The sequence below is a fragment of the Nomascus leucogenys genome, chromosome 3 (assembly GCF_006542625.1).
Source record: "Nomascus leucogenys isolate Asia chromosome 3, Asia_NLE_v1, whole genome shotgun sequence".
Lineage (NCBI taxonomy): Eukaryota > Metazoa > Chordata > Mammalia > Primates > Hylobatidae > Nomascus > Nomascus leucogenys.
In genome coordinates this window covers 60,287,928-60,303,829 of record NC_044383.1, presented here as the reverse complement: position 1 = coordinate 60,303,829, position 15,902 = coordinate 60,287,928, and the positions used below count along the sequence as shown (strand labels likewise).

Here is a 15,902-nt window from a genome sequence, read left to right as displayed (position 1 = left end):
ATCCACTTGAAACAAACCTAAGTTATCTGCCTACTTGGTGAATGCTTCAGTGGAATGAGGGATGAATTTCCATTCTGCATTGCCAATTGACTAAATGAATATAAGAATAATTTTGATCAGAGAAACAAATACTAAGATGTAAACTCAGCAGTGAACATCTACCTCATTTGAAAGAAAAAATGTAGTTATACAGGTTAAAATGTAGTTAAAAGGTATAACAAACCCCTGGTTAAGAAAAAAAGTAAAACATGAAAGCTTCCCTTCACACTGTCTCACTGTCTCCAATTACCATATTACCATTCCCCTTTCCTAAGGTTTTTACTGTTAAGCAGTTAAATATCCTTCAGCAAATTTTATTTACACACACACACACACACACACACACACACACACACACACAGAGAACACATATACAAATGTATTTATGATTTCTTGTTATACATTAGTTATTTTTCCTGATCTTCTCCCTCCTTCCACCCTCTGCCCTCCAGTGGGCCCTAGTGTGCACTGTTCCCCTCTATGTGTCCATGTGTTCTCATCATTTGTGAGAACATGCAGTATTAGATTTTCTGTTCATGTGTTAGTTTCCTAAGGATAATGGCCTCCAGCTCCCTCCATGTCCCTGCAAGGGACATGATCTCATTTTTTTATGGCTGCATACTATTCCATGGTGTATATGTACCACATTTTCTTTATGCAGTCTACCACTGATGGGCATTTAGGTTGATTCCATGTCTTTGCTATTGTGAATAGTGCTGCAATGAACATTTGTGTGCATGTGTCTTTATCGCAGAATGCTTTGTATTCCTCTGGGTATATACCCACTAATAGGATTGCTGGGGTTGGATGGTAGTCCTACTTTTAGTTCTTTGTGGAATCGCCATACTACTTTCCACAATGGTTGAACTAATTTGCACTTCTACCAACAGTGTATAAGCGTTCTCTTTTCTCAGCAACCTTGCTGGCATCTGTTATTTTTTGACTTTTTACTAACAGCCATTCTGACTGGTATGAGATGGCATCTCATTGTGGTTTTTATTTGCATTTCTCTAATGGTCAGTGATGTTGAGCTTTTTTCATATGATTGTTTGGCCACATGTATGTCTTCTTTTGAGAAGTGTCTTGAGCACCTTTCTTGTGCATAAAACTGGTCTTCTCTTTTTATATTTATTTTTCGTAAATCTTCTGAATAACTCTTTGAGGCAGATAATATTATATTCATTTATTAAATGAGAAAAAAAGGCCTACAGATGTTATGTGCACGATCAGTAGAGCTAGATTTTGAACTGAGATAGTCTGATTTTACATGACATATTCTTCAAGCTACATATAGATTTATAAATATATCTCATTCCTTTTCATCGTTGCACATTACAAGATGGTATCTAGATTTAACAAATAACTTATTTTGAACATGTAGATTATTTCCTTTTTAAATTTTTGTTGAGGGCCATTAACAATGTGCCATAAACATCCTTATATACCTGGGTACAAACATGTACATACAATTCAGTAGGATAATTTCCTAGAGGTAAACTGTTAGATTAAACTTTAATTATTAAAAGGTATGTATTTATGTGTACAGGCACATGTCACAACATCCAATTTTTTTAAAAAAGTTGTATATTTTATATACTCACAAACAGTCTAATCCCCAAATTCTGATAAAAATTTGACATAGATAAAAATTTAAAAGAGGTCCAAAGAACTTTTTAAAAATATATTGAGTTGTTCTTGACATATTATTTTACAGTTTGTGGCTATTGTGAATGGGATTATTTTCTATTACATCTTCCAACTACTTAATGATTTTTATGTTTACATCTAGGTACCGTGATAAACTCTTATTAGTTCTAATAGTTTGTCAGTTGATTATTTTAGATTATCATGGTAGATGATATTTGCCAACAAAAAACGTTATTTTCCTTTTTTTCCCCCCCTCTCCATGCTTATATGTAAATTCTGAATTATTTCTTACCTGACTCAGATTGCCAGAAATATGCTAAAAGTAACAAGGATACTAACATTACTCTTGTATTTGACGTTAATGGGAATGTTTCTATTCTTTCACTATTAAGTATTATGCTCATTAGAGGCTTCCTTTCCATATTTTCTTATCTTTATTTTGAAAAGACTTTTGAAAAAAATGTAACTACAAATTAACTTTTAGCAAATACTCTAACATCTACTAAGATGTTTATGTTTCACACTTAATCTCAATATATTAAACTACTTTAATGTATTTTCTGATGTATCATGTTTGCATTTCTGAGATAAACCTAATCTGATGATTATGAAATATTCTCTTATTATAGCATAGGTTTTGAATTGCTATTTTTTGTTTGTTTGTTTTTAAACAGGGTCTTGCTCCATCATCCGGATAGGCTGGAGTGCAGCGGTACAGTCATGGATCACTGCAGCCGCAACTTCCTGGGCTCAAGTGATCATCCCAACACAGTCTCCCAAGTAGTTGGGACTATAGGCATGCCACGACACCTAGCTAAGTTTCTGTATTTTTTTTTTTTTTTTTGTAGAGATGGGGTTTTGCCATATTGCCCAGGCTGGTACCAAAATCCTAAGCTCAAGCAATCTGGGACTACAAGTGTGAGCCACCAGTATGTACCTGGCCACTTATATTTTATTTGTATTAAAATATTTGCTTCTACTTTCGTAAAAAAGCCAGTATATGGTTTTCTTTTTTGTGTGCTGTTATTGTCTGGTTTATTTATCAGAATCATACTCGCTTAGGAGAATAACTTACAGGACTTGCCATTTTTTTACCATGATCTTTGAATAAGATTTATCTGTTCCTTGAAGATGACAGAGGAAGAAAAACTTTTTACATTATTTTTAGAAGTACATTTAATTGGCAAGGGTTACATGTAATCTTTAGCTTATTCAACTAGTAAATAAAAGTTGAACATAAATATTATAGTAAAATATAATATTATATATTAAATGATGATACCTGATAACTAGTAAGATCTTAATCATACATAAGAAAAACTTTTGTTTTTTAAGTGTTAGAACGATAGAAATTCTCAAATTGCTAGTGTCCTATATTACATAGAAGACAAATTTTTAAAAATATAGACACGGTTCTGTAAGGACACTGTATTAGTCCATTCTCATGCTGCTATAAAGAACTACCTGAGACTGGGTGCTTTTTTTTTTTTTTTTTTTTGAGACAGAGTCTCGCTCTGTCGCCCAGGCTGGAGTGCAGTGGCTCAATCTCGGCTCACTGCAAGCTCCGCCTCCCGGGTTCACGCCATTCTCCTGCCTCAGCCTCTCGGAGTAGCTGGGACTACAGGCGCCCGCCACCATGCCCGGCTAATTTTTTGTATTTTTAGTAGAGACGGGGTTTCACCGTATTCTCAATCTCCTGACCTCGTGATCCGCCCGCCTCGGCCTCCCAAAGTGCTGGGATTACAAGCGTGAGCCACCGCACCCGGCCTGACTGGGTGCTTTATAAAGGAAAGAGGTTTGATTGACTCACAGTTCTGCAGGGCTGGGATGACCTCAGGAAACTTACAATCATGGGAGAAGGGGAAGCAAACACGTCCTTCTTCACATGGTGGCAGGAAGGAGAAGTGCCAAAGAGGGAAAGCCTCCTTATAAAGCCATCAGACCTCATGAGAACTCACTATCACGAGAACAGCATGAGGGTAACTGCCCCCATGACTCAATTACCTCCCACTGGGTCCCTCCCACAACACGGGGGATTATTGGAACTACAATTCAAGGTAAGATTTAAGTGGGGACACAGCCAAACTGTACCAGATATGCTGCAAAAAATTCAAACAATGTAAAAAGTTATGGGGTTGACAATGTCTAAGTCACATCAGAAAGCAGTTCTAAGACAAAGTAGTTTTATGCTTCCCAATTACATCAAAAAACCAACTCACTTTTGATTTAATCGTTTGAATGTGTTGTTCTACTTCTTCAATGTCTTCAGTGTTTTCTAAACGTTCATAAGCAGCGCTTCTAGTGCCTTTTATCAGATTTAAAGGTAACGCAGACATGCCATAGGCCTAAAAGAAAAAAAATTGAAATGTTTTAGAAATAATGTTTCAAACATATTATACACAATTTTAGGTTAAAAATATCTTTTAGAGTCATAAGAGTCAGCAGCTGTGAAAGAGTACAGTCACTGAAAACGTGGTATATGGGAGTGAACATTACATTGTCTCATAATTCTACCGTTTATTTTGCATCACATTTAAACAGAGTCAAATTTATAATACTATTCCTCAAAGGTTAAGTTGCAAATTTACTGTAAACTTACTGTACAATACTTTATATCAAAGTAAAATTACAAATTCAGACTAATCAAAGGTTAAGATACTATAAATTAGTAAAAAAATTTTTAAAAATGATTTTCTATAAAAAACAACAATTTTCTCCAAGTATATATATTAAACCTTTGGTAAAATAAGTATTTTAATATATACATGTTATTTGATTAGCATATCAATTATCTACATTATAAAGTTTATTTAAAAGTTCTAAATATTTATAACCAATCTTTTTGCTAAGTATTTTAAATACTTTCCAAGTAATTTTAACTTATTAATCAGCATTAAGAATAAACATGTTATTATATGTACTACCCAATTCCATATTCCAGTCCCAAATGACAGCTTTTTAATATAACCATTAATAATACTTAATGGCATCTGCTACAAAACCATTATTCAGAATCATTACTGGCCATATTTCCTTAGCAGAAACACTGACAACTATCACCTCCCGGTGGCAGCAACAAACTCGGAAGTGGATACTACATTATGTACTTAAATGTTTTTCATTTTCCTTCTGGCACACTTTACCCAGTGCCCCCTGTTAGATGTGCCATGAGATTGAGTTCAGGACAATGAAGGTGGGCAGAAGTGATAAATGCCACTTTTTAGGCATGACCCCAAACACCAAAATATCCTGGGTGATCCTGAATTCTTTTTCTCTTGCTCTCTGCTACCTAGCTGTCAACTCCAAGAATGACTTAAGATACCTTTAGTGTTAATTTTAGTTACTTTAATATTCTAATATTCTTCATTAAGTCTCTTTTATGCAATGATTAAACATTGCTTAAACCACAATTCAAATAGCAAAGCATAAATTCTAACAAATCAGCTGTTTTTTTAATTAAGGGAGGAAAAAAAAACATGAATAAATAATATCCCGAAATCAACTAGTTCTATCATGTAATATCAACTCTACAGTATTTTGTATTTAGATACTTACCTAGCTGAAATTATTACCCAATATGCAAATCCTTGTATTTCCAAAGGAGAAACACTTAAAAAAACCTTGCACTTTAAATATTAGTAAAACGCAAGTTAGTATTCTCATTATTTCCCTTTTATCCCAAAAAAGGATGGGGTGGAAGAAGATTCTGTTACTATTAGATGAAAATGCAATTTGGATACCATACACTTTAAGTATCCCTCATCCTAAATGGCTGGGACTAGAAGTGTTTTGGATTTCAGAATTTTTTGAACTTTTAGTATATTTGCATTACTGAGCATCCCCAATCTGAAACTCCAACATCTGAAACGCTCCAAGAGAGATGAAACAAGATGGTGGAATAGAAGCCTACACCATTGGTCATCCTCACTGGAACACCACATTTTAATATCTACACACAGAAAAGTACTGTCACGAGAACCAAAATTCCGGTAAGCAATCACAGTACCTGGTTTTAACTTCGTATTACTAAAAGAGGCATTGAGGAGGTCAGGAGAGACAGTCTTGAATTACCAATGCCACCCCTCCGCCATCCCCCAGCAGCAGCCATGAGGTATCATGGAAAGAGAATCTTTTCGCTTTCAGCAGGGACAGCACAGTGACTGGGGGGACTTTACATTGAACTCAGTGCTGTCCTGTCACCGTTGACAATACAGCCGTGCTGGGCTCAGCTAGTGCCCACGCATAGAAGGAACATGTGCACCAACCCCAGCCAGAGGGGAATCACTCATCCCAGTGGTTGGAACTGGAGTTTCTCGGCAAGCCTTGCCACTGTGGGCAAAATGCTCTGGCATCCTAGGTAAACTCAAAAGGCAGTCTAGGAAACAAGGACTGCAATTCCTAGGCAACTCCTAGTGCTAGGTTGGGCTTACAGTGGACTAGGGTGGCATGTGACCCAGGGAGACACCAGCTAAGGAAGTGCTTGCACCATCCCTCTCCCAACCCATTAAGTGTAGCTCACCTCAACAAAACTGACTCTTTCCTTTGGCCTGAGGAAAGGAGAGGGAAGAGTAAAGAGAACTTTGTTTTGCATCTGGGATACCAGCATTGCCACAGCAGGATACTGTGCCAGAGTCGTCAGGCCCCCATTCCAGGGCCTAGCTCACAGATGACATTTCTAGACACACCTTGGACCAAAAGGGAATCTGCTGCCTTGAAGGGTAGGCAGGATTGATTACCTGCTGACTAAAGAGCCCCTGGTCCCTGAATAACCAGCAGTGTTAATCTACCAAGTACACTGAGGGCCTTGGGCTCTGGGACTTGCTGGCTTCAGGGGTGACCCAGCACATTCCCAGCTATGGTGGCTATGGTAAAAGACTCCTTCTGTCTGAGAAAAGTAAAGGGGACTTTGTCTTGCACCTCAGGTACCAGCTCAGCCACAATAAGGCAGAGCAACAAGCAGACTCTTGAGGTTCCCAAGTCAAGGTCTAGGCTCCTAGAGGACAGCATTTCTCGACATTCCCTGTCCAGAAGGGAGCCCATTGCCCTGCAGGCTGAGTCTCAGGCCTGGCAGCATTCACCACAAGCTGTCAGAAGAGCCCTTGGGCTTTAAGTGAACATTAGTGGTGGCCTGGTGGAACCCCATGGAACAGTGTCGATGGTGGCTACAGGGAGAGACTCCTCTGCCTGTGGAAAGGGGAGGGAAGAGCAAGTAGGCCTTTGTATTGTGGTGGTGTGAATGTCAGCTTAGCCACAGATCATCAGGTAAACTGCTAAGGTTTTTACTCCAATTCCTGGCTCCCGGACAGCATCTCAGTAGAAAACTTACAGGCCAGGAGAGAACAACATGACATATTTAAAGTGCTGGAGATAGAAAAATTTTACCCTAGAATAGTATATCCAGTGAAAATATCCTTCAAGTATGAAGGATAAAGATCTTCCTAGAGAAACAAAAGCTAACAGACTTCGTTAACACCAGACCTGCCCTGCAGGAAATGGCTAAAGGGAGTTCTTCGATCTCAAACAAAAGGATGTTAGTGAGCAAGAAGAAATCATGTGAAGGTACAAAATTCACTGGAGCAGTATGCACACAGAAAAACAAAGAATAGTATAATACTACAATGGTGGTGTGTAAACTCTTCTTGTTTTAAGTAGAAAACTAAATGATGAACCAATCAAAAAAAAAAAGAAACTTTTCAAGACACACACAGTACAATGAGACGTAAAGAGAAACAACAAAAAGTTTAAAAGCAGGAGGATAAAGTTAAACTGTATCGCTTCTATTTGTTTTCTTTTTGTGTGTTTGTAGTCAGTGTTGTCATCAGCTTAAAATAATGGGTTATAAAATAGCATACACCAGCCTTGTGGTAACTTCAAATTAAATAACATGCAACGAATACTTAAAAACATAAAGGCAAGACATTAAAGCACACCACCAGACAAAAATCACCTTCACTAAAAGGAAGACAAGAAAGAAGAGAGGATTGTAAAATAACCAGAATATAAATAACAAAATGGCAGAAGTCCTTATTTATCAGTAACAACACTGAATGTAAATGGACTAAACTCTCCAATCAAAAGACAGACTGTTTGAATGGATAAGAAATCCAAGACCCATTGATCTGTTGCCTACAACAAATACATTTCACCTATAAAGACACACACAGACTGGAATGGAAAAAGATATTCCATGCCAATGGAAACAAAAAAAGAACAAAAGTAACTATGTTTATATTGGGGAAAATAGATTTCAAGGCAAAAAACTGTATGAAAAGACAAAGAAAGTCATTTTACAGTGATAAGGGGGTCAATTCAGCAAGAGGATATAACAATTATAAATGCACCCAACACTGGAGCACCCAGATATATAAAGCAAATATTATTAGAGTTAGAGAGACCCCACTACATTAACAATGGAGACTTCAACACCCCAATTTCAGTACTGGACAGATCTCTCAGACAGAAAATCAGCAAAGAAACATCAGACTTAACCTGCACTACAAAACAAATGGACCTAATAGATAATTGAAGAACATTTCATCCAGTGTCTGTGGAATACATATTCTTTTCCTCAGCACATAGATCATTCTCAAGGATAAACCATATGTTAGGTTATAAAACAAGTCTTAACACATTCACAAAAATTGAAATAATATCAAGCATCTTCTCTGACCACAATGGAACAAAGCTACAAATCAGTAACAAAAGGAATTTAGAGAACTATACAAACACATGGAAATTAAACAATATGCTCCTAAATGACCAGTGGGTCAATGAAGAAATTAAAAAAGAAATTGAAAGAGTTCTTGAAACACATGATAATGGAAACACAACATACCAAAACCTACAGGATACAGCGAAAGTAGCAGTAAGAGGGAAAATTACAGCTCTAAGTGCCTTTTAGAGAAATGAAAAATAAAGAAAAAACCACACCCAAAATTAGGAGAAGGAAAGAAATAAGGATCAGAGCAGAAATAAATGAATTTGGAATAAAACAATAAAAAAGATTGATGAAACAAAAAGTTGGTTTTTTAAAAAGAAAAAATTGACCAACCTTTAGCCAGACTAAGAAAAAAAGACAGAGAACCCAAATAAATAAAATAAAAGATGAAAATGGAAACATTACAACCGATACCACAGAAATTCAAAGGATCATTAGTGGCTACTATGAACAACTAATTATATGCCAATAAATGGGAAAATATAAAAGAAATGGATAAATTCATAGACACATACAACCTACCAAACTTGAACCACAAAGAAATCCAAATCCTCAACAGACCAGTAATAAGTAACGAGTAACAAGATCAAAACTGCAATAAAAAGCCTCCCAGTAAAGGAAAGCCCAGGACCTACTGCTGATCCACTGCCAAATTCTATCAAACATTTAATGAAGAACTAATACCAGTCCTACTCAAACTGCTCCAAAATATGGAGGATGAGGGAATAGTTCTAGTTTCATTCTATAAGACCCTGATATCAAAACCAAAGACACATTAAAAAAAAAAAAAAAAACACTACAGGCCAATATTCATGAATATTCATACAAAAACCCTTACCATATATTAGCAAACCAAATTCAACATTAGAAAGATCATTCATTATGACCAAGTGGGATTTATCCCTGAGATGCAAGGGATGGTTCAACAAATACAAATCAATCATTGTAATACATCATTATCAAGAGAATGAAGGATGAAAACCACATGATCATTTCAATTGATGCTGAAGCATTTGATAATGTTCAACATCCTTTCATGATAAAAACCCTCAAAAAACTGAGTATAGAAGGAATATACCTCAATGTAATAAAAGCCATGTATGTCAGGTCCATAGCTAGTATCACACTGAATGGTGAAAAACTGAAAGCCTTTCTTCTTAGTTCTGGAGCAAGACAAGGATGCTCACTTTCAACACTGTTATTCAACATGAAAGTCCTAGCTGGAGCAATCAGACAAGACAAAGAAAGAAAGGGCATATAAACTGGAAAGGAAAAAGTCAAACTACCTTTGTTTGCAATGATATAATTTTATATTTGGAAAAACTTAAAGACTCCACCAAAAAGCTATTATAACTGACAAGCAAATACAGTAAAGTTGCAAGATACAAAATCAACATACAAAAAATCAGTAGCATTTCTATATGCCAACAGTGAACAATCTGAAAAATACATTTTAAAAAGCCCATTTACAATAGCCCCAAATAAAATTAAATAACTAGGAATTAACTTAACCAAAAAAGTGAAAGATCACTGCAATGAAAACTACAAAATACTGATGAATGAAGAAGACACCAAAAAAATGAAGAAATATTCCATGTTCAGGGATTGGAAGAGTCAATATTGTTAAAATGTCCATACTACTCAAAGCAATCTACAGATTCAATGCAATCCCTATCGAAATAGCAATGACAATCTTCACACAAACACACACACACAAAACACACACGTATACGGAATCCCAAAGACCCAGAATACCAAAGCTGTCCTGAGCAAAAAGAACAAAACTGGAGGAATCATACTACCTGACTTTAAATTCTATTACAGAGCTATAGTAACTAAGACAGCATGGTAATGGCATAAAAACAGACACACGGACCAATGGAACAGAATAGAGAACCCACAAACAAATCTACACACCTATGGTAAACTCATTCTTGACAAAGGTGCCAAGAACATGCATTGAAGAAAAGACGGCTTCTTCAATAAACAGTGCCAGGGAAACTGGATATCCATATGTAGAAGAATGAATCTAGACCCCTATCTCTTGCCACATACAAAAATCAAATCAAAATGAATTGAAGACCTAAGATCAAAGACCTCATACTATGAAACAACTTCAAGAAAACATTGGAGAAACTCTCCAGGACATTGGTCTGGATAAAGCTTCTTGAGTAATACCCTAGAAGTACAGGCAACCAAAGCAAAAAATGACAAATGGGATTACATCAAGCTAAAAAGCTTCTGCACAGTAAAGGGAACAATCAACACAATTAGGAGACAAGGCACAGAATGGGAGAAAATATTTGCAAACTACCATATGACAAGTGATTAATAACCAAAATACATAAGGACCTCAAACAACTCTATAGAAAAAAGCCTAATAATAATATTAAAAAGTGGGCAAAAGATTTATATAAACATTTCTTAAAATAGACATACAAATGGCAAACAGACATATGAAAAGGTGCTCACCACCACTGATCATCAGAGAAAGGCAAATCAAAACTGAGATTATCATCTCACTCTGGTTAAAAGGGCTTTTATCTAAAAGTCAGGCAACAACAAATGCTGGTGAGGATGTGGAGAAAAGGGAACCCTTGTACACTGTTGGTGGGAGTGTAAATTAGTACAACCAATACAGAGAATAGTTTGGCGGTTCTTCAAAAAACCAAAAATAAAGCTACTATATGATCTCGCAATCCCACTATTTGGCACATACTCAAAAGAAAGCGATCCATATATCAAAGAGCTATCTGTACTCCCATGTTTGTTGCAGCACTGTTCACAACAGCCAAGATTTGGAAACAACCTAAGTGTCCATCAACAGATGAATGGATAAAGAAACTGTGGTACATATATACAATGGAGTACTATTCAGCCATAAAAAAGAGTAAGATTCTGTCATTTGCAACAACATGAATAGAACTGGAGGTCATTATGCTAAGTGAAATAAACTAGGCACAGAAAGACAAACATCATGTGTTCTGACTTATTTGTAGGATCTAAAAATCAAAACAACTGAACTCGTGGACACAGAGAATTGAAGGATGGTTACCAGAGGCTGGGAAGGGTAGTGAGGCAGTGGGAGGCAGGTAAGGATGGTTACTGGGTACAAAAAAAAAAAAAGGAGTAAGACCTAGTATTTGAAAGTACAACAGGGTCACTATAGTCAATAATAATTTCGTTGTACATTTAAAAATAACTGGTCGGGCACGGTGGCTCACGCCTGTAATCCCAACACTTTGGGAGGCTGAGGCAAGTGGATCACTTGAGGTTAGGAGTTTGAGAACAGCCTGGTCAACATGGTGAAATCCCATCTCTACTAAAAATGCAAAAAATTAGCCAGGTGTGGTAGTGAGCACCTGTTGTCCCAGCTACTTGGGAGGCTGAGGCAGGAGAGGGAATTTCTTGAACCCAGGTAGTGGAGGTTGCAGTGAGTTGAGATCACGCCACTGCACTCCAGCCTGGTAACAGAGTGAGACTCTGTCTCAAAAATAAATAATTGAATTAAATTAAATTAAATAACTAAAAGAATATAATCGGACTGTTTGTAACACAAAGTATAAATGCTTGAGGGAATAGATACCAAATTTGCCATGGTGTGATTATTATGCATTGAATGCCTATACCAAAATATGTACTCCATCTATACACCTAGTACGTACCCACGAAAATTAAAAATAATTTTTAAAAATGTTCCAAGGAACATTTCTTTTGAGCTCAAAGTTTCAAATTTTGAAAGCTTTCAGATTTTGGATTTTCAGATTAGGGAGGGATACTCAACCTGTAGAGTAATTTCCCTCTACCTCAATTCTTATCAAATGTATACTTTCAAAATGTATACTTTGGTAAAATATAAAAGGAAAATATATAATTGGGTTTAAAATGTATATTGTAAAGTTGAAAAGTTACCTACTGGGTACAACATTCACAATTTGGGTGATGGCTACACTAAAAGCCTAGACTTCACCACAATGCAATATATGCATGTCAGAAATCTGCACTTTCACCCTCTAAATATATTTTTAAAAATTAAAAGCATCTCGTTTATATTTTTAATATTAAATTCTATATCCTCAAAACATTGAAAAATACAAAGAATAAAGCCTATGGGAACCAAAGTACCTGATAGTTCCTTTAACATTTCCTTATAGGATTTTCCTATCCTTATTATCATTTTAACCTATTTGATTTGGTTATTCTAGTACTTCCATATTCTTTAAACATTATTAATAAAAAGTAACAGAATAATTTAAGACTCTGATTAATATATAGCATTATATGATTATTTACCAATTCTCATTACTCATTGTATTAGTCCGTTCTCACATTGCTATAAAGAACTACCTGAGACTGGGTAATTTATAAAGAAAAGAGGTTTAATTGGCTCACGATTCCACCAACTGTACAGGAAGCATGGTTAGGGAAGCCTCAGGAAACTTACAATTGTCACAGAAGGCAAGGGGGGAAGCCAGCACGTTATACGTTGCTGGAGCAGGAAGAAGAGAGTGAAGTGAGAGGTGCTACAGATTTTTAAACACCCAGATCTCGTGAGAACTCTATCACAAGACAGTACTATGAGGATGGTGCTGAACCATTAGACACTATCCCCATGATCCAATCACTTCTCACCAGGCCACACCGCCGACACTCGGGATCACAATTCAACATGAGATTTGGGTAGAGACAGACAGCCAAACCATATCATTCATATTATTTCCATAATCCAATAGAATGTTGCTTTTTACAACAAAATGCCATGGCAATATTTTGCTAAACCCAGTTTATATGCAGGTATGTTTCCCTGTCCTCTCAACCATCTCCAATCTAGGCCTATTTGTCTTCAATGCTTGTTATTCTGTGTTGGATGGATTAGGTTCCCTGAATGCGCTAACTGCAGTACTCAATACTGTTTCCCAAGGAACCTTTTGGTCTAGTCAGTATTAACAACATGGCCCTTAATTACAATCTACTGTCAAACACAAGGCCTTCTGAATTATCCTAAACTGGTCTGCTGGTCTCAATTTCTACATATCCATCTTCTACATTGTTTCTAAAGTGATCTCATTCTAATACCCAAGTCAGTATATGTCATTCCTCTAATTAACATCCTTTAAGATTCTACAGGACTAATAAATATATTTTTCAAAGCATTCTGGTATGAGTTCCTAGGAATCTGGAAAGGTGCCACTAGGGCCACTACAGAAGATAAGGCAGCTAGCCATGCAGGAATCTGCTGCTACTTTAACCAGAGCAATTCTACTTGTTCCCAACCTCTATATGTATATGAACATATAAAATTGTTTTAAAAAGTTGTTTTGCTATTTTTTTATGAAAAGTTACAATTATTGGTTGGTATTGGGAATAGACTCTAATTAATGTAATTCTGCATATAAAGCACTTCATGACCTGATCCCTACCAACTTGTTAACTTTATCTCATGCTTCTGAATTGTTCATAGTTCTTAAAACACTACAATTTTATGCTACTTTAGGCTTTGTCCAACATACACATTTTACTCCATGTAGTGCCCTCATCTAGAATGCCCACCTTCTCATCTTATTTCATTAACAACTGTCAATGCCCTTCAGGTCTCGGCTTAATTACAATATGTCTGAGAAACCTTCCCTGACTTGTAAATGTCCCTTGCTTATAACTCAATTATAACGCATAGGTATATTAACATTATTCATCTGCACGTTTGTTTTATCACTAGATCTGCCAAACTTGGCTGAACAGATTTCTAGGCCAGACTAATAACAACTACAGTAGACTATTTGGTATGTAATGACTAGATCCCAATTCTTTTTCCTCCTACCTTTGTTTCAAGAACAAAAATTTATTAAATTAATAAAATAATTTCTCCAAGAAGATAATAATTGACCAGTAAGCTTTTAGGAAGAGAGAGCTCTTAATTCACACAACGTTATTTCCTTAAATGGAATTGATATACTTATTAGAAGAGCTGAACTGAATTTCTAAATAGCTTAATTTAAAATATTTTCTAAAATAAAAGTTTCTGGTAACAACTTGTGGTAACATAAGACCAGAACAAAACACTATTTTTAAATTTTTAATTGTCCGAAGACAACAAGTAGAAGAAAGGTGCCATCATTTGGTTATCAAGCTTTTAGCTTGTTTTTGGATTGCATTTTCAATAATTATCAGGAAATTTAACTATAATATTTAGATTATGATAAGCTTGATATAGACCTTATATAAAACATTACAACTTTTAAGGTCTTTAAACAACAATCTTTTGAACTTCACGAATTTCACTTCAGACTTTTTTTTTTAATGTACAAAAAGGCTATCCTTTTCAGAAACACAAAACTTTTATTACTTACTACTGCCCTCTAGTGAATTTCCAGAAAAAAAAATCAGAAAACTAAAGAGATTGTATAGTTTTAAATGCTTCTATTAACAGGTTGGCCATGATTGTCTCCAAATTTATTTATTTTGACTTCCAAGAATAAATCACCAAGTCTATTTGAAAACTAAAATGTTTTAAAATAATATATACAAACTACATTCCTAATAACTTCTTTAACTGCTCAGTTTAGAACTGCACGTTTTCTTTACATATCTCTCTCCTTTATCTGGAATGATGGTTTCCAACTCTGCAGGCCTCAGATTATTGTAAAGGGTCAACACTAAATACTACCTGTAGACTTAATAAATGTCTTCCACATATTTGTGAAAGCTACTATTCAAAGATGTACATGCTATTATGATTAATGAAACAACACAGGTACTCAAGACTTTCCTTTTAAGTATTCACTGAATCTAAGACGTATATATTTTCTTACATTTCATATCAGTGAAATTTGGATGCATCTAAAAATTGAAGGCATCATATAATTGAAGGCTAGGCAGAAGCCATGACATAGTTGTCGTTACATGCACATTCACAAATTTGGTCACAGCAAGTTACATTACCGTCAATTCAGTTAAATCACATGCATTCTTGGTACACTTATTGAGTTTAATTGCCACTTATGTCTTAAAAGAAATATGATTTGACATTAAAGCAAAAAGTTAATGTGTAAGTCAAGAGAAAGAGAAGATGCATCAGTAGTGAAGAAAATATTCATTAGAACAATGGGCATAATTCTGTATTTTCTTAAAAAGCAACAGTCAAGTGCTTCATAAGTTTAAGGGAGATATCCAAAACAGAAGCATTTTTCTGCTTAGGTATATGCAAAAGGATTCCCTTCCATATGGCAAGACAAGAAACAACAACAAAACACCTTAAATTTGCAGGATAGGTGTGTTGGTGGCTTCAACAAAGATCCCAGAGATAAGACTAGAACATACAAGAAAAGCTGCACATCAATTCTCTTGAAAGCATAAAAGACAATACACTTTTTTAGCTTCTTTCTGAAACTTGTCTTTCTGAGCCCAGCTTATTTCACCTAACATAGTGACTAAAACTAATGACTAAGAGAGTAGAGGCCATTAAGGGTAGGGAGTAGGGAGGGGAGATGAAGAGAGGCTT

General features: G+C 35.8%; 1 protein-coding gene across 1 annotated transcript in view; it reads right to left on the bottom strand.

The window, feature by feature from the left end:
• LMBRD1 (LMBR1 domain containing 1) overlaps positions 1-15,902 on the bottom strand; it is a 123,744-nt gene that overhangs the window by 41,701 nt on the left and 66,141 nt on the right. Inside the window, exon 8 of the mRNA XM_003271088.3 lies at positions 3,906-4,031. Coding sequence (XP_003271136.1) covers positions 3,906-4,031 — 126 coding nt within the window. The remainder of the gene's footprint in view (positions 1-3,905; positions 4,032-15,902) is intronic.